The sequence below is a fragment of the Elephas maximus genome, chromosome 4 (genome assembly GCF_024166365.1).
Source record: "Elephas maximus indicus isolate mEleMax1 chromosome 4, mEleMax1 primary haplotype, whole genome shotgun sequence".
Classification (NCBI taxonomy): Eukaryota; Metazoa; Chordata; class Mammalia; order Proboscidea; family Elephantidae; genus Elephas; species Elephas maximus.
The window spans coordinates 164,746,296-164,764,501 of NC_064822.1; the positions used below are offsets into that span (position 1 = coordinate 164,746,296).

The 18,206-nt window shown below is 40.3% G+C and overlaps 1 protein-coding gene across 8 annotated transcripts in view; it reads right to left on the minus strand.

Moving 5' to 3' along the window:
• ANKS1B (ankyrin repeat and sterile alpha motif domain containing 1B) overlaps positions 1-18,206 on the minus strand; it is a 1,421,217-nt gene that overhangs the window by 64,772 nt on the left and 1,338,239 nt on the right. For 3 of the 8 annotated variants that reach the window (XM_049884158.1, XM_049884163.1, XM_049884164.1), the window contains one exon: positions 3,335-3,409. The exons of 3 other annotated variants lie outside the window; for them this stretch is intronic. In XM_049884158.1, coding sequence (XP_049740115.1) covers positions 3,335-3,409 — 75 coding nt within the window. The remainder of the gene's footprint in view (positions 1-3,334; positions 3,410-18,206) is intronic. 2 more of the 8 variants (XM_049884159.1, XM_049884162.1) reach the window with 1 other exon arrangement.

Consider the following 18,206-nt stretch of genomic DNA (forward strand, 5'->3'; position numbering starts at 1 on the left):
GTTACCAAAAAGTAAATAAAGGTTTAATAAATAAATAATAAATACAAAATTATTTTAATAAAATAATTTCAAATTGTGAAACCCAATATTAGGTCTTGTCATATAGTCCATTCACATCTATGTAATGCCTGCATTTCCTCAGGCAAATTTTTATTACATTTAATAATCTTCCGGTTTAAAAATATTTGTTACAGAATAGATAAAAATCAGAGTTTTAGAAAGTCTTTTTTAGCAGCCATTTTGGGAATAACAAGCTCCAGCACACATCACCTCAGCCTGGAAACCATCCCGATCTCTTATTTGATAACCACTTGAAGAAATCAGGGACACATTCATTAACCGTTTAGGCAGTGCCATCATCTGGAATAATCAAATGTTACCTTGAATGAAAAGTAGATCTAAACACTGGAAACTATACTGCAATAATATTTAATCACCATAACAAGACGGAGTAGGAAAAGTTTGGGGTAAAATTCTGTTATATTTTAAACGACTCCTTAAGATTCTAATTGCCTGGTAGTGCTCTTTAGAGGGCTTCCTTAGGTTAATTCCAGAAGAGAAATTAAATGATACCAGGCACTCTTACTTATGTCTTCAGGCTATTTCTTTAGATTTTAAAGTACTTGGAGAAAATCTTTGTTTGGGTTCATGTATTTGGATGATCCTAACATTCCAAAACAAAATTCCAAAATTGTTTGTATTGGTATTCGTTATTATTATTTTAAAAATACGAACACTTAAAGGCTTTTTCAAGGTTTTTTACAAACACATTAAAGGACATCAATTAAATAGAGGAAAATGTACATGATTAACTACCTTTTCAAACTACTTACATTCAAATAAAAATTAGCCTTTTAATGTAAAGGCAAACATAATTTGAGATTAGAGTTTTAAATAGAGAATTGATTCTGTTTAATTGGTATTTACCAACTGGCTCCTATAAATTTAAAACCCGTTGCTGTCGAGTTGATTCCAACTCATAGATACCCTATAGGTGGCACGGTGGTTAAGAGCACAGCAGCTAACCAAAAGGTCGACAGTTTGAACCCACCAGCCGCTCCTTGGAAACTCTATGGGGTAGTTCTACTCTGTTCTATAGGGTCGCTATGAGTCAGAATCAAGTTGATGGCAATGGGTTTGTTTTTTTTGGTTCCTATTTTAGAGTCTGGCTGAGTTAGAAGAACTATAATTAGGCGACAACTAATATAATATAATTAAATGACATGTTCCCTTATACCATCAGCTGGAAAATATAAATCCACTAACTAATTTACTCAGAACACAGAAAAAAAATTGACAAAACTCTATAGATAGATATTTGTTGGATGGTAAATCCAAAATGCAACTTTTAAATTTTGTATTATTTCTAAAAGTGGTAAACAGCTATAAGATTTTAGTTCATCTATGCCAGACACCTAAGATAAATTCTAAAACATACCATCTCATGTAGTTTTCTCCCCAGAAAAGGAAAATTCAAGATATATATTCTATGTACTCTTGAGAATAAAAAGGGGGAAACATTCTCTATATTCTTATTTCCTTGTTGAGAAAAAATTTCCTAAGGATCTCAGTAAATAATTAAAAGCCATAATTACGACTTATCTTTCTAACATGAACAGAGAGGTATGGTACTTTCTAAGCCTTATATTGTTCTTTAAAAAATTTTTAAAATTAGAATTTAATTGATCTTTATTTCAATAGAAGCTTTTAAATCTTTTCTACTAGGAATTGTTCCCACCTACCTGCTTGTAAATTTAGATCTGAATATTAACAAACATTATTCTCTATTTCTTCAGAACATTTAATGAAAAACTTAAGCGACTTTAAATGACAGCTGTTATTTTAAGGTTTTACTTTCAATAATTTTGACCAATTTCAGAGATTAGCTACTCAAACATACATAAGATATATCTGATTGCATTACTTTCTGTAATCTCTAAGGCACTGAAGAATGCTACATACATACTGCTGTTGTGTGCCGTGGAGTTGACTGACTCATAGCAACCCTATAGGACAGAGCAGAACTGCCCTACAGGGTTTCCAAGGAGTGGCTGGTGGATTTGAACTGCCGGCCTTCTGGTTAGCAACCTGAGCTCTTAACCACTTTGCCACCAGTGCTCCTACAGATATAGCTGTATGTTGATAAATATGTAGACATATATTTGGTTGTGAATGTAAGGAAAATGCCTCCAACAAACATTCACACACATGTGTAAGCATGGTGCTGAACCATATTTTTAAAAATCTTCAAGAATAAAGAATGCTAGTTTGGTCAAATGCAGTTGGTTATAGTGAATTTGTTCCTTGTGATAGTAAACAGCAGAGATGGCCACGTCTGAACACATAAAAGCTTCTGATAGTATTTAGGGGTTCAGCAATAACTGCTGGGCCCCTGGAGCACTGGTACCAGGCAGGCAATAACCCACAGAGCTGATTGGTCCCCACAGCCAGAAATCCCATGCACAGCAGGAGGGGTGCTTGTGATGTGGCACCTTGCCCGAGAGAGGCCCTTGCATGCCACCCCAAGACCTCTGCTCAGCGATTCTCAACCAAATGCCTCAACTTCTGGGACAGCAGACTCTGCAACGGGGAAAATTTAACAGAAGGTAAAAACAGAATTGTATATTAAAATAAAAGATTAAAAATATTTACTTCCCAAACAAAAAGGAATTTTTCTAAAGTATATGAAGGTCAATTGTGAATAATGGAATATTAAGCAGCTCAGAGTCAAATGGGTCACAATTTCACACACATTCCAAAGATCAATTCAGTATTGTCAAGCGGAAAAAGGCTGAGAACCACTTTATAGCTGCAATAGTGCCTCTCCCTCATACTCCTTCCACATTTGCATAAAATTTACACAGAATATCATGCAAATCATAATTATTTCTTATGAGTAAAGCAGGTGGACCTTTGAGAATTATTAGACACAAAGGGTTGACTAGCCCACGGACAAGGGGAAGGACAAAATGGGGGAAAATAACAGTGATATATACATGTGTATGTGTATGTATATATCAATTTACCCTTTTCCTTTTTCCTGTAAAGGCAAGTTAACACAGACACTTGGAATGAAAGCCAAAACTCACAAGGGACAGATTTAACTGTAGACTTTAAAACCAAGTATGCATCTTGTTTCAGGACACGTTTTGCACATCAACTCGTCACAAGGCACAGTAAATGAAGTAAAATAGACAAAAAGAATCTCCGGCTCACCAGACATTACAAATTTTCTGCATTGCCAGGACAGAGTACCTATAGCTTTTGACAACACTTTGCAGCACATTACAGAGCGTTAAGTTCAGGAAAGAGAAATAACCATTTGTAACCTTACATTATGAACCTGATGGATCGCTGAGAAAGGAAATCCAGCGTTCTGATTCGTCCATATTTCACAGACAGACGACTGCTGATATAAACAGAAAACTATCTCATCTTGTCAATAGTTAAAACATGGCAACTACCAAGGCAGCCTCAAGAAAAGGAAGGAGCAACATGATCAAAAGCAAAGGATCGCAATTCTTCATAACCCCCCAAAAAACATTTTAGGATGTCCAAGGTTTAATCATTCATTTCCAAAGAATTCTTTTTCCCTAGAAACATTTTAGGCTGGCTGGAAAAAAAAAAAAAAAAAAGACCATTTATGCATTAGTTCAAGGGAAATTACCAATAAATTCACATTTTGAAAAAACCAAAAACAAACTATTGTACATTTGTCAAAGAGATTGGAAATACTCTCCCCCTCTTGACACAATTAATTTCAGAGGAGAAATATTTTCATTAAGTTCAAGAAAGATGGGGAAAAAACCTTTAACACAGATTAATCATTTTTATTCTCTTTGGTGACCGAGAGCAAACAAGGCAATAAAATGACTTCCCAGATTTAGTCATTGTTCCAGTCCATAAACCTAGAAGATATTTGTCCTTCTAGGATTCCTGAGGGCTAAACTCTAGTTAGCAAAGGGAGAAGTGTCAGTCTGCCACCCAGCTGTGGCTGTGGGGTGTGGTGGCAGGAAGGAAGTTGGAACAAGGAGGGATTGGGGCCGGGGAAGTTCAGTTCTGTTACTCAAGCAGAAACTTTCTGGAATAGCAGTTATGAGCCAAATGCATCAGCTCCATAATTCAGGCTCTCCTTCACACCATTAACAATCTAAGGCAATAACGTCTGCTCAGAACCATGGGCAGATCAACCAGTAAGCAAAGTACACACAGGCTTACAGTAAGCAGGTACGCACAGGCACACTTGTGTTTACTTACTACTAATCTGTAGTGCACAATTTTCATATGGACTTCATCTTTGATGAAGTGAAAAACAGGTGAAATTGTGCACTACAGATTAGTAAGTAAGCACAAGTAAGCCCAGGCATATCTTGGTTTTGGGGTAATCCGTTCCTGCTCAGGACCAAGCACCAAAGTAACCAACATCCCACCCCAAGAGTTACAGCTGAAACCACCAAGTAAAGCAACTGGGCTCCTGTCCTGACCTTTCCATAGTTCTTTACCTGAATTCCAAAATTCTAAAAGACACCAAGCAATTGAATTACAGAACTGGCAGAGAGCCTCTAAACTTATTCAGCAAGCACCGTGATCATTCTCAGAATGTGTAAGCAGAATGTACAAAGATCATTGCAGGAAGGAAATAAGGACATATCCACAAAATGGTCAGAAACCCAGCAAAGAAGACTATCATCAGCAAATGGATTATGGACAAGAAAGTTTATCTCTGACTACACATCGCCCCCTCCCACCAGAAAGACACGCCAGAAATTTAACATCTCTCTCCTGCGTTACAATGGCTTCTCCATACACACCTACACCTTTGTTTCCCATCTTTCCTCAGTCTGTCATCTGGGTGGATTGCTGGGGACACTGTCAGGTTATTGACATTCCGGTCACTGGTAAGGAAGTAAGATCCCCATGGTCTGACCAAGAGGCCGGTTCAACCACCTTGCACTTAAGCCAGCTCTTCTATTCTCTGTTCCCTCTCCAAATCTTACTCAATTTCCTCCACAGAAGGATTTTCCTTTTCTTACCTTCCAAAAATTAATTCTCTAACAAGTTGTCTTGGGCCCATTAGGTTATCTGGCCCTGGCCTCCTCATCTCCAGTAACAGCCATCTGATTGAAATATACTAACTCTACACTTTAAGAAGCCCTGGTGGTGCAGTGGTTAAAGTGATCACTGCTAACTGACAGGTCGGCGGTTCAAAACCACCAGCAGCTCCGTGGGAGAAAGATGTGGCAGTCTGCTTCTGTAGAGTTACAGCCTAGGAAACCCTATGGGGTCACTATGAGGTGGAACTGGCTTGATGGCAGTGGGTTTTTTTGAGGGGGGAACTCCACACTTTAGTAGGATTACCATCTTAGCTGGCACAAAACAAACTTCTTGGATACACTTGACCTTTTTAGCACATTCACCACAAATTATGAACTAATTCTTTTACATAAATCACATCTTCTACAACCGTCACAGAATTTTAGTGCTAGGAGTAACCCAGGGACCACCTGTCACCAGACAGATGAAGACACTGAAGTTCAGACAGCTTAAGTGGCTTGCTCAAGTCACACAGGAGGAAGGTCATGACACGTCTGTGTGCCGGACTGGCTAGGAAGGAATACAAGCCCAGTACTGACTTCCCTAGAAGGCAGAGGAAAACTCCAGTTATGTGGAGTTTGTTTTACTGATTCTGAAACAAGAACATATGAATGCAAACAGCTCATGAACAGTCTCAACTCTACCGTTTTACTGCTTTACAATCATCACCCCCAAGGGGGCCATACTCACTCTCCCCTCCCTGATGAGCGCCACGTCATTTAACATTTTGGGCAAACTGCATGATTTTCCGGTCACTTTGAGTAGAATGAACGAATACATTTTTTTTTTAAAGCTCAACAAATATTTAACACCCAGACTAGTCCCTGGAGGAGGATACCATGCTTGGTAAAGTAGTGGTTCAGTGAAAAAGAGGAAGACCCTCAATGAGATACAATGACACAGGGCTGCAACAATGGGCTCAAGCATAGCGACAACTGTGAGCACAGTGCAGGACTGCGCAGTGTTTCGTTCTGTTCTTCACAGGGCTGCTGTGAGTTGGAACTGACTCGTCGGCACCTAACAACAACAGGATTTGGAGGTGCCCTGGGTGGCACAGATGGTTATGTGCTCGGCTACTCAGCAAAAAGTTGATGGTTCAAACCCGCCCACAGGCACCTCTGAAGAAAGGCCTGGCAATCTGTTTCCATAAAGATTACAGCCAAGAAAACCCTATGGAGCAGTTACACCCTGCAACACACTGGGCCACCATGAGTCAGAATTGATTTGACAGCAACAGGTTGGTTGTTTTGTTTTTATTTTTCCCTGAGGATTCAGTAGGTGCCCCTCTGATGTCCCAGGATACAGACCATCTCACAGAGGCCTTAGCAATCATCTTGTCCAGACAGGCTCCTCAATTTACATATGGAGAAAAAGACCCAGAGAGGAATAGGGACCAGCCAAAGCCCTCAGCGAGAGTGGCAGGCATGTCCCATGCCCACTCTGTGCGGCCTCGCCTGAGCAGAGGACATGCCCAAGGCCCTAATCTCTAGTCCCAAAGCCACCCTCTCTCTGTGGGACCTCACCTGCTGCCTGCTTTCTGACTGGCTGGACTCCAAATCTGACCTTGGCCCGGGGAAGGCAGAAGGTGTGCCATCTCTCCTAGAGACGATTTAAGGGCATAGCCACGCATGAGCCATGCCTGGGTGCAGACGCCTCGCTACAGGGTCAGGTGTGGCAGGTTCCTAGGACCTCTCTAATAGTCCCTCCAGGAATGGATTGAACACATTTTGTTCAAAACTCAAATCTCATATCTGATTCAAATTTTTTCCCTCCCTCATGACTGACAGGTCTTGGGGCTTATAGATTCCAATGTGGGTAAGACAGGCTTTGTCTGTTCTTCTACTTCTTCTCCTCTGCCCTTCTCCCCAAGTAGGGGAATGGGCTATTTTGGGAGTCCCTCACCTCAAACTCTCCAGCTCCTTCATGTGTTTAGTTGGGGAGGAGAGAACAGGAAAAGGACCCAGACCTCTTCCTCATCTGGATGCTGTGGAATTCTCTCTCTGATGGTTGTCACCGCTCCTCAGGCCAACACTGATCTGGCCTCCAATGCCTTCTGTGTAGCAAGTGCCGACCTCTGGTTCTGCTGTGTACCTGTGAGTTCTTTGGAGAGCTGTTGGGGCTTTGGGGAGTCCCCACTGCATAGTTCCTGAGGTGAGAAATTTGGCTCTAGCTTGACTTCTTCCAGGGGCACACCCACACCCCTTGAGTGGTATGCAAGGGACAGGGTAAAAGCCCAGCTTCTCTCTGCATGTCCACGTGACCCACATGCACATATTAATCCTTGCCATGCAGGACAGTGGGGGTGCAGGCTGCTATCCCACCACTCCCTTTCTTTACCTGGATAAAAAAACCAGTACCAGTTGCCATTGAGTCAATTCTGACTCATGGCAGCCCCATGTGTGTCAGAGTAGAACTGTGCTCCATAGGGTTTTCAATGGCTGATTTTTCAGAAGCAGACTGCCAGGCCTTTCTTCTGAGGTACCTCTATGTGAACCTCCAGCCTTTTGGTTAGCGGCTGAGCATGTTAACCACTTGTACTTCGAGGGACTCCCTCTGCTTGGACATCTCCCTCCAATTCTCTCTTCTTCAGCTTGGGTAGGCGCTAGGAGCATCAACAAAGCTTCTGCCTGCCAGAAGTCCACCTGGGGAAAGAGATGCCAGCTTCCCCACCTGCAGCCACTACGGTATGAGCATTCCTCTGAGACCCCTCCTCACTTAGCCTGCAGAGTATGGGGACACAATCTCTTGTGTCTCCCATGGGAAAAGAGGGAAACACTTCAGCTCTTTCCACGGAGACTCAGACAATTCTCTGCTCGTTCCCAGCATGAACCTTCCGCCTATATGGACAAGAGGCTGACTGTGGCAGGCAGGATTCGACGCCCCTTAGTAAATGCTGATGTGAGTTCCTGGGTGGTGCAAATGATTAAGTGCTTGATTAATAACTGAAAGGCTGCCAGTTCAAATCCACCCAGAGGTGCCTCAGAAGAAGGGCCTGGTGATCTACTTCCAAAAAACCAGTCACTGAAAACCTTATGCAACGCAGTTCTACTCTGAAACACATAAGGTTGCCATGAATCAGAGAAGTGCCCAGTAGTGTTTTCTAGGCTGTAATTTTACCTATCAGAAAATTCCCACTTGGTGTTCTTTTACACAGTCATAGAAAGTTACCAGGGTTAAGAAGGGATGAGAGAACCCATGCCGTACATAAACTAAAAAAATTTTTTTTAAATTCATATCAAAATATTCTCAATGAAGGAAAGAAATACACTGAATACAGTATATATGCGGCCAGTATACATTTTTAGTATCTAAAATAACTATTTTCAATTTACAAGCTATGTTTTAAACTTAGAAAAAGTTTGTAATTTCTATAAGTTACAATGCATAATTAATTCTCTATGATTTTCAATAATGTATGGGTCAGCCCAAATGGTAAAAAAAAAAAAAAGTTAGATTTTAAGAGTTTAAACTAAAGACAGTTAATTGTGTTTGAGCTATGAGGGTTGTTAAAAAAAAAAAGTAAGATTATTAGGTTAACTTCTGATACATTCCAGGTATCACAGTAGTTTGTTGGCAGTAAGTATTTTATCAGGCCCATACAGCAACAACTTAAGGTGGACCAGCTGTAACTGGTGTATTCGTAACAGAAAATGGCTCTTTTCCTAGAAGCATGGTTATGAGACTGAGTGTTGTAATGAATTTTTTAAATGCAAGAGTTTCTACTGCAGAAATTCATTATGTTTATGAAGATAATATTTCAGGGTACAAAACGTACTGAAGTACTGATTTTTAAGAAGTTTTGCAAAAGAAACTAGAATACCAGTGATACAATTTCATCTGCAGCCCAAATTCCTAGAGAAGTAGTGATTTTAATTTAAGTTTTAATTAAGCTTTAGAATTTCTTCATCTGTAAAGAGAAGTAATAATAGTACGTGTCCTACTTATGTCTCCAGGTTGTAGTATGGCTCATGCTAAGCTTCACAAGAGAAAGAACTTTTTCTCAGCTAAGTTCCCAGGGCCTACCCAGGCCCAGTGCCATTGAGTTGATTCTGACTCATAGCGACCCTATAGGACAGAGTAGAACTGCCCCATAGAGTTTCCAAGGAATGGCTGGCAGATGTGAACTGCTGACCCTTTGGTTAGCAGCCATAGCACTTAACCACTATGCCACCAGGGTTTCCTCCCAGGGGCTAGAACACAAAAAAAGGAGCCCTGGTGGTACAACAGTTAAGAGCTCAGCCACTAACCTAGAGGTTGGCGGTTCCAACTCATCCAGGCCCTGCAGGAGAAAGACCTGGCAATCTGCTCCCTTAATGATTACGGCCTACACAAGCCTATGGAGCAGTTCTACTCTATCTCATGGGGTCACTACGAGTCTAAATCGACTCCGTGGCACCTAACAGCAACAGAACATAGAAAGAGAGCCCTCAAATATTAACGAATGTATGGAATTGTGTAATGTGTTCAAAAGTTCTTGGCAAATCGTAAAGCACTATGTAAACACTAGTTACTACTGTTATTCATTATCATTTGTAGCTGGTCCACTTTAAGTTGTCACTTGTGCCTTTTGTAAATTAAATCACCACTAACAGACATCTTGGCTTCTCATAAAATGCACTGGAAATTAGCCTTGCAGGCTTCTTGGTAGAATAGCCCTGTTTTTCTTGATAAGGGCTGCAAAAGGCCTGCTGACTTTGCGGAAGAGATAAGATACATTTGTAATCAGCATACCTTTGTTAAAGGGCTGCTCCTAGAGTACTCGGAAACAATTCTGTAAAAGGACGTTAAACACTGGCTTTGCAATTTTTTTTGGTTGTTAATTTTTTCTCAGTCCCTTTTCCACTTATACTACAAGTTTATCTGAACTTGAATTACTATGACATCCAAATAAATGAGGTTTAAGTAAAGATATATTACATAGTCTTATAACTGAGATATTATCAATAATTTAATGTTTACTTCTTTGATGAAGAAGTCAACACGCATTTGAGGGTGTGCGATTTTATCTCCAGCCTGGACCCCTGTACTGGCTCTGAAAACGTTGTCTTAAAATGCAAATGTAATTGCATTCAAACCTAATCACAAGTCAAAAACAGCATTACCAATCTCCAAAGTTTTCTTCCTAAAGGTGAACTTCTTTTCTACTCAGTGGGTAGTGATTCAGGAGTTTTCAATAAATTCTCTCTCCTTCATCCTCTCTTTCTGTCCTTTTTACTGGAGTATCCCCCACAATGTGCTGTAACAGTTTCCATTAAAAGCAATCATATGAAACAGAATTTCAAAGTCTCATGGAATCCAGATTTCCTGGAGCCACTGAGGCTGGAAAACCTTCTGAAACTATTGCCTTGAGATAATCTTTAAAGCTTAAACCAAAAATATCCCCTGACAGTAGTTTAACTTAATTAGTAAAGAACGTCTGCCTTGAGCATTGTGCTCTTTTAATGAACTATCTATATGGGATAAAATAAACAACAGCAACTCAAAAGGTCATGTAGGAAGCTTAGGGGAACAGCACGTTTATGTTATGGTAGAGGAATAATTTGGAAAAGGAGGGTGAAAAGCATTGTACAACTTGAAGAATGTAATCAGTGTCAGCAAACTGTACATGTAGAAATTGCTGAATTGGTGTATATATTCCTGTGTTTACTTTCAACAAGAAATGTAAACTACTTTAAAAAAAAAAGCAAACAAGCCGCCTCCCTTGACCCAACATCCCCTTGGAGCTCCTGTCCAAGTTCTCTATTCTCTTCATGCAAAACTACCCAAGAGGTGTCTGTACTAATGGCCTCCAGTTTCTCTTTCCCTGTCTTCGCCTGAGCCCTGTATTGAAATTGCTCTACTCAGTAACCTCCTCTCTCCCAAACCCAATGATCAAGTCTCACTTCTCCATTTCCTTGACCTATTAGCTGCACTTGACATGAGTGACCACTCTCCATTTCTGAGCCTCCTTTGCTGGTTCCTCTCATCTGACTGTCCTCTGATCCCTGAGCATCAGACCTCAGCCCTTTTTCCTTCTCTGGCTATATTAGGTGGTCTCATCCAGTCCTGACTCCCAAATGTGTATCCTCAATCCAGGCCTCTCCCTTGGACTTGAGTTAAATAAGCGCGGCAACCTTAAATTAAATGTCCCAACCCAAGCTGGTTACTGGCAATTTGCTGTGTTTAAAACACAGGTCATGAAGATGAGTAGGTATCAGTCCTGCTTTTACTCAGCATTATGGAATGAGTATTGCCATAGACATGATCCTCTTTCCACTGTTGGGGCCAGAAGTAAACCGGGATTGAGAGGCCGATGGTGCGTCTCAGAACAGATCAAGCTGACAACTGCTCCATCTATTCAAACAACACCATTAGGCTTTGAAAACCTTCAGGAAGTCTGCCGATGTTGTGTAGCTAGTTTAATAAAGAAACTTTTATGAATAGAGCCCTCCAGTGAGATTCTACCAGAGATGAAATTTTCTGCCTTGTTCTCACCCTGAAAAAAAAAAATGGCTTTTCGTTTGTTTCTCTCTGATATTTGTCGTAATTCTTTCACACTTCGGGGTGTTCAGAAATTGACCAGAAAGAATCCAACAAGAAGTGTGAAAGCCTCAGAGGGAAAGTTAAAAGAATAATGAAGTCCATTCCTTCTTTTGGATGACAGTGCTTCTAAAAAAAAAAACAAAAACAAATGTGAAGAGCAAACAAAGCAGCTTCAAAGGCAGAAGAAAAAAGGGCATAGAACAAAGGAAGCCTCGGTCAGTAGACAGCAAACTCGGCAACTCCCGGAGCAGAGACCTCAGCGACATACGATCTGCCAAAGGATGCAGCCAAACAAATTCAGTTGAACAGGGAGTAATGCACCACCCACCTCCTATGCAGCTTTCCTCCCAGCAGTGACAGCCCTGGCCCCTTCCTCCATGAGCTCTAACAGAGCCCTGCCTGCAAATCAGAAAATTAGAGCCTTTGGTCTCATCTGTTGCACAGTGGTTAAGAGCCACGGCTGCTAGCCAAAAGGTCGGCAGTTCAACTCCACCAGCCGCTCCTTGGAAACCCTGTGGAGCAGTTCTACTCTGTCCTATAGGTTTGCTATGAGTCAGAATCGACTCAACTGCAACAGGTTTGGTTTTGTTTTCGTGGTGTTACCCAGAGGCTCCAGACCTGCATCTGATCACTTCTATTCCATCTCTGTACACACAGGAATGACCTCCTCTGTGAGTTCACAGCTCTAACAATTGCATGCCATTTCGATTCTTCTCTTCAACTACACTGTCAACTTCTCAAGTTCAGAGTCTGTCTCTTTTTTTCAAGTTGGCTTGACCTAAGGCGACGGGTAAAAGAAAGAAATGGATATGCCCCTGACCCTTTTTAGGTTTCAGATGAACTACTTTATAGGGAATGCTGCACTCAAGAAAATGCTGTTTCCATCATTTCTCCACCTTTCTAAAAAGTAGTCCTCTCTCACCTTCTTCTGATCCTGGGCTGCTTCTCCCTGTCTACTGGGAAGACGCTTTGGTATGGTCAACAGCTGCTTCTCCGGTAATGTCTGTATGTGTGATCCACTATTGCTGGAATCAGCATTAATTAATCCACCCAAAGCAGGAGGGAGAAAACATCACGTTTGGTCCCATCATTAAGTCCACAGGAATGATATAAGTTATTTTTTTCCTAAATTTTATTTATTTTGTTGTTGCTGAGAATACACATAGCAAAACGTATGCCAATTCAACAGTTTCTACGTGTACAATTTAATGACACTGGCTACATTCTTTGAGTTGTGCAACTATTCTTACCCTTCTTTTCTGAGTTGTTCCTCCCTCATTAACATAAACTCACTGCCCCCTTAGGTTCCTATCTAATCTTTCGAGTTGCTGTTGGCAATTTGGTCCCATATCGATAGCTCATAAAAGAGCTTAATGATCAAGACAGACCTTTTTTACTAGTTAAACTAAACTACTGTTTGGTTTTAAAATGACTTCAGGGGATATTTTTGGTCTAAGGTGTACAGATTATCTTAGGGTAATAGTTTCAAGGGTTCATCCACCCTCCATGGCTCCAGAAGTCTGAAGTTCAAGGGAATTTGAAATTCTGTTCTTTGTTTTCCCCCCTTTTGATCAAGATTCTTCTATGGAATCTCTGATCAAAATGTTCAGTAATGATAGCTGGGCACCATCCAGTCCTTCTGGTCTCATGGCAAAGGACATAGTTATTCATGAAGGCAATCAGCCACACATTCCATATTCTCCTCCTCTTCCTGACTCTCCTTCTTCCTTTGTTGCTCCGGGTGAATAGAGACCAACTGTTGTGCCTTGGCTGGCCACTTGCAAGCTTTTAAGACCCCAGATGCTACCCAATAAAGTAAGAGGTAGAAAAGAAGCACTAAACACAGTATTAGGCCAATTAACTGGGATATCCCATGAAACCATGACCCTAAACCTCCAAACCAAGGAACCAAACCCCATGAGGTGTTTATTTGTATATAAGCAGCCTCAGTAGCTACTCCTTTTTTTTGGTAGTTGCTATAAACATATCTATCACACAATCCTTGCCAATTCAACTTTGTACAGGTATACAACTCACTGACAGTAATTACCGTAATTGGCTCTGCAGTCCTACCCTTAATCAATGCAATTTTTCCATCATTGTTAACACCCTTTCCCCCCTCTCTCACCCCTGGTAACCACTCATAAACTTTGGTCTCTATACATTTGCCTTTTCTTGTCTTTTTATATAAGTGAGGTCATACAACATTTGTCCATTCGTGACTGGCTTATTTTGCTCAGAATAATGTCTTCAAGGTCCATCCACACTGTAGATGTATCGAGGCTTCATTTCTCCTATTGGCTGAGTAGTATTCTATTGTATGTATATAAGACATTTTGTTTATTCATTCATCTGTTGATGGGAATTTAGGTTGTTTTCACCTTTTGGCTATTGTGAATAGTGGTGTAGTGAACATTGGTGTACAAGTCTCTTTTTGAGTCTCTGCTTTCAAGTTTTTTGGGTATATACCTAGGAGTGGAACTGCTGAGTCATATAGTAGCTCTATTTTCAGTTTTTTGAGGAACTACCACACTGTTTTTCATAACAGCTGTACCATTTTGCATTCCTACCAGCATTAGATAAGGGTTCCAATTTACCCATATCCTTGACAACAACTGTTATTTTCTTTTTTATCTTAGCCATCCTAGTAGGAATGAAATGACATCTCATTACGGTTTTGTATCTCTCTGTTGGCTAATGATGCTGAGTATCTTTTCACGTGTTTGGTGGCCCTCTGAATGTCCTCTTTGGTGAAATGTCTATTCAAGTCCTTTTCCTATTTTATGATTGTGTTATTTGTATTTTGTTGTTAAGCTGCCGAAGTTTTATATATACTTTGCTTATTAGATTCTTATTGGATACGTGTTTTCCAAAGATATTCTCCCAGTTGGTAGTTTGTCTTTTCAACAATATAAATTCTTGATGTTGCCTATTGCTTGCTCCATTTTAAGGCTCCCTTCCCTTCTCCCTACCTCCCTTTTTCCTTTCCTTTCCCTTTTCATCTTTCCTTCCCTCTTTTCCTTTCTTCCTTCCTTTCTTTAAGCTAGCTCTGATTCTGGTACTGACGTGTTGTTGGGTGCTGTCGAATCCAACTCATAGCAACCCTATGTGATTGAGCAGAACTCTGTTTCGTAGGGTTTTCTTGGCTGTAATCTTTATGGAAGCAGATCACCTGGTCTTTCTCTTGCAGAGCCAAAGGGTAGGTTTGAAATGCCAACCTTTTGGTTAGCAGAAAAGTGTCACTAGGGCTCCTTCTGGTACTGGCAGCACATAAAATAAACCCTTAGCTGCCAAAGGAGGAGAGAACTATAGGCTTATGTGATACTTGTTTTTTGTTTGTAGAGATAATACACATCCTGTATTCCCTGATGTGACAGTTGTAGTCCTAAATGGCATTACACAATTATTTACGATACCTCGTCACCAGAAAAATAGAGCAGAGAAAAAAACTGAACACTGCCAGCACGATCTTATTTTATAGAGCTTATTTTATAGTTCCCCAGGTTTTCTGGATGTTGCAGGGAATTTAAGTCAATTGGGATGATGCTGTTTACAGCAATAGGGACTACTTCATTTGCTCGACCTCAAAGTTTAGATATACCACCACTACTGATACATTTTTCAGACCACTAGAAAGCAGAAGTATTAATAGCTCATTCAAAGATGCTGTGATCAGCTTTTTATCATAACATGAATCGCTGCAAAGAAAGTATATTTTGCAATGTAATACTGTTCTTTGTGGGTAACATCTTCTTAAAAAATAAATTTTGTTCTTTTCTTGTAAACAGAGGCTATCATTTTCTTTATTTAAACCCATTTATTAACTACATGCCTCTTGCCTCTGGTTAAAAAAAAGGTATTGGATAAAGCCATTCATTCAACGATGTTTATGGAGCCCTTGCTATTTCCTCATTTTATCCTAGTGAAAAATATGGAAAGACAGGTCTAGTTGGACAATCATCTAGAATGCTGTCAACCTAAGAGGTCTCTGGTAGAAGGTAGTCTACACAATTTTTTTTCTTAGTTCTGTCTCGTTCAGCACTTAGATCAATAACTTGGATGATTACTTGGAAGGCAAACTCTTTTAAGGCAAACTTTTTAAGTTAGCACCTTGCCAGTTAGGAAGGATAGCTGGTATACCAAGTGATGATCAAGTTTAAAAAAGGTCTTCATAGACTAGGATGTTTGGATGAACAACTTGATAAAATGGTTTTGTCTGGAAAGGAATAATGTAAATGTAAAACTCTGCACTAAGGTTACATACACAGACACAGACACACACACACACATGCACACGGAGCACTGCAGAGGGTTGAGAAGGGAGGCATGGCTCAATAGCCTGGGAAATTTTTGTGAAGAGAAACTCATTAAGCATTAGTAATGTGTTAATGTTGTTCAGTGTGAACATCAACACAACAGACATGCCCAGAGCTGTGTAGCCTGTATCCTACTTAGCAGAATGATGCTGGCAAGGAGCTGGATGTGTTTAATATAGTGAAGGGAATACATCAAATTGCCTTCAATTCTTAAAGAACTATCCTCAGCAAGAGGGAGCAGATTCAGTCTTCATTGCTTCAGACGATAGCACGAACTAGGTAGGTGTTTTAGGAAGTCTTACATCAAGAAACCCTGGTGGCGTAGTGGTTAGGTGCTATGGCTGCTAACCAAAGGGTTGGCAGTTCAGATCTGCCAGGCTCTCCATGGAAACTCTATGGGGCAGTTCTACTCTGCCCTGTAGGGTCGCTATGAGTCGGAATCAACTTGATGGCACTGGGTGGGTTTTATATCAAGTCACTGTAAGGCAAACGTTCTATCAGTCAGAACTTTTTGGACGCCACCTTTCCGGCGGCAAGATTAAGCAGAAACTTGGGGTTGACTGTTAAGGATGCATTAGAAAAAGAGCCTGCATCAATTAAGAGACAGGACTGGACACATTTTCTGGCCCCTTCCCATCCAAAAATTCTGTGCTTTTCTTTAGCAGAAGTACAGAAGAATCTTCTAGCTATTAATGCATATAGAGAGGGGCAAGTCTGGAAATTTCTAAGATGCTGTATTCACACCTCATTAAAATAGAGGCCCATAGAGAAAAGGGTTCATATCATTTGACAACTGTTTACATGAAGCCATCGTTCGCTGTTCTTGATTGGTAAAAAATGGAAAAAACTGGCTATCAAGAGCAAAAGGTTTTCTGCAACTATAATCTTTATCTGCACTACCTTAGAGATTAAATTCTCTACTCGTATTTACGTAAAGTATTAGATATTATTAATAAAATATTTGACAAGGGAATTAAAATATTGCATTGGAGACTTTTGGAGTTATAGAATTTATAGAAGGTGTCATGTCCGCTGCCGCCCAGGTGGGAGAGACAACCCCAGGCATTCAAATCCTGGCTCCACGCTTTATAATCTGTGTGGCCTTGGGCAAGCAACATAAACTCTCCCTGCCTCAATTTCCTCATTAGAAAGTTGTATTAATCTGTGTTGGCTCTGAAGATGACGACGATAAACTACTAGATCCAAGCTAGGCAGGTGATATGCTACTGTTTCAGGCAGTTTATTTCCCTAAAAGATTTGAGACTATCCCCATTCATGACCGGCCTGGTATGTCACAAAACCATACGGTTTTTCGGTATCTACCACCATACATAAAGTAACTCAGTCAATAAATATTTACGGCGTGCTTTTTCATTACAGGAGAACACGACAATGCCTACGGGAAAGTCCGGACTTGCCTCTATATAGCCAGCACACATACAGTTTACCATAAGAGATAGAAAATTTTTAAATAAAAATTTCAAGACATCACTTACATATTTTGAAGTATGTTAACTCACAAGGATACTTCAGACTTGAAAAATATTTAAGTATGGGCACCCCCCATAAATCCTTTCCAAAGGTAGCGCTCCAATGCTAACGAGATCATAACATGGACAGGAACTTCTTGTCTAGCATTTGCATTTCTAAAAACTATTTTTTACATATCAGTGGAGAGGTATTAGTTTATGATTACAAGCTGAGAAATAACAGTTTTGTAAAATATAGCTAAGTATCAGGAGCTTTACTTTAAAATATATTTATTCCCACTTGCAGGCGAAAAAGCATAATATAGTAGAAAGTTAGAAGTTATCTCAAAATAATAATTTACACAACAACCCAAACGTATACCTTGTAAAATACTTGGACAAATGCTACTTTATTAGAGCCTCCCAACAATGATGAGAAGTAGGCATTCAACTCTCTTTAGGAAGAAAAAACTAAGGCTCTGAGTAGCTAAGAAGCTTGTTCAAGGTCACAGAAATAACAGGTATCAGAGATGGGATTTTACCCTTGATCTTATTACTTCAAGTCTGGTATATTTTTCATCTCATCAAGTTAAATATGAAAAAATGAAATCAATACCCATGTGATGTAACAATTTTCTATGAGACAGTCTTGAAGTTCGAAAGCCAAAGTACATTTATCCTAGTGTCCACTATTGCTATTTCTGCCTGCCTAGAAACCATTCCTACTTCTTGGGGCAAAAGCATCCTGACTGTCTATGAAAGGACCTCCCTCTCACCTTCAGTACATGTGGTTCAGGTGGAGTTA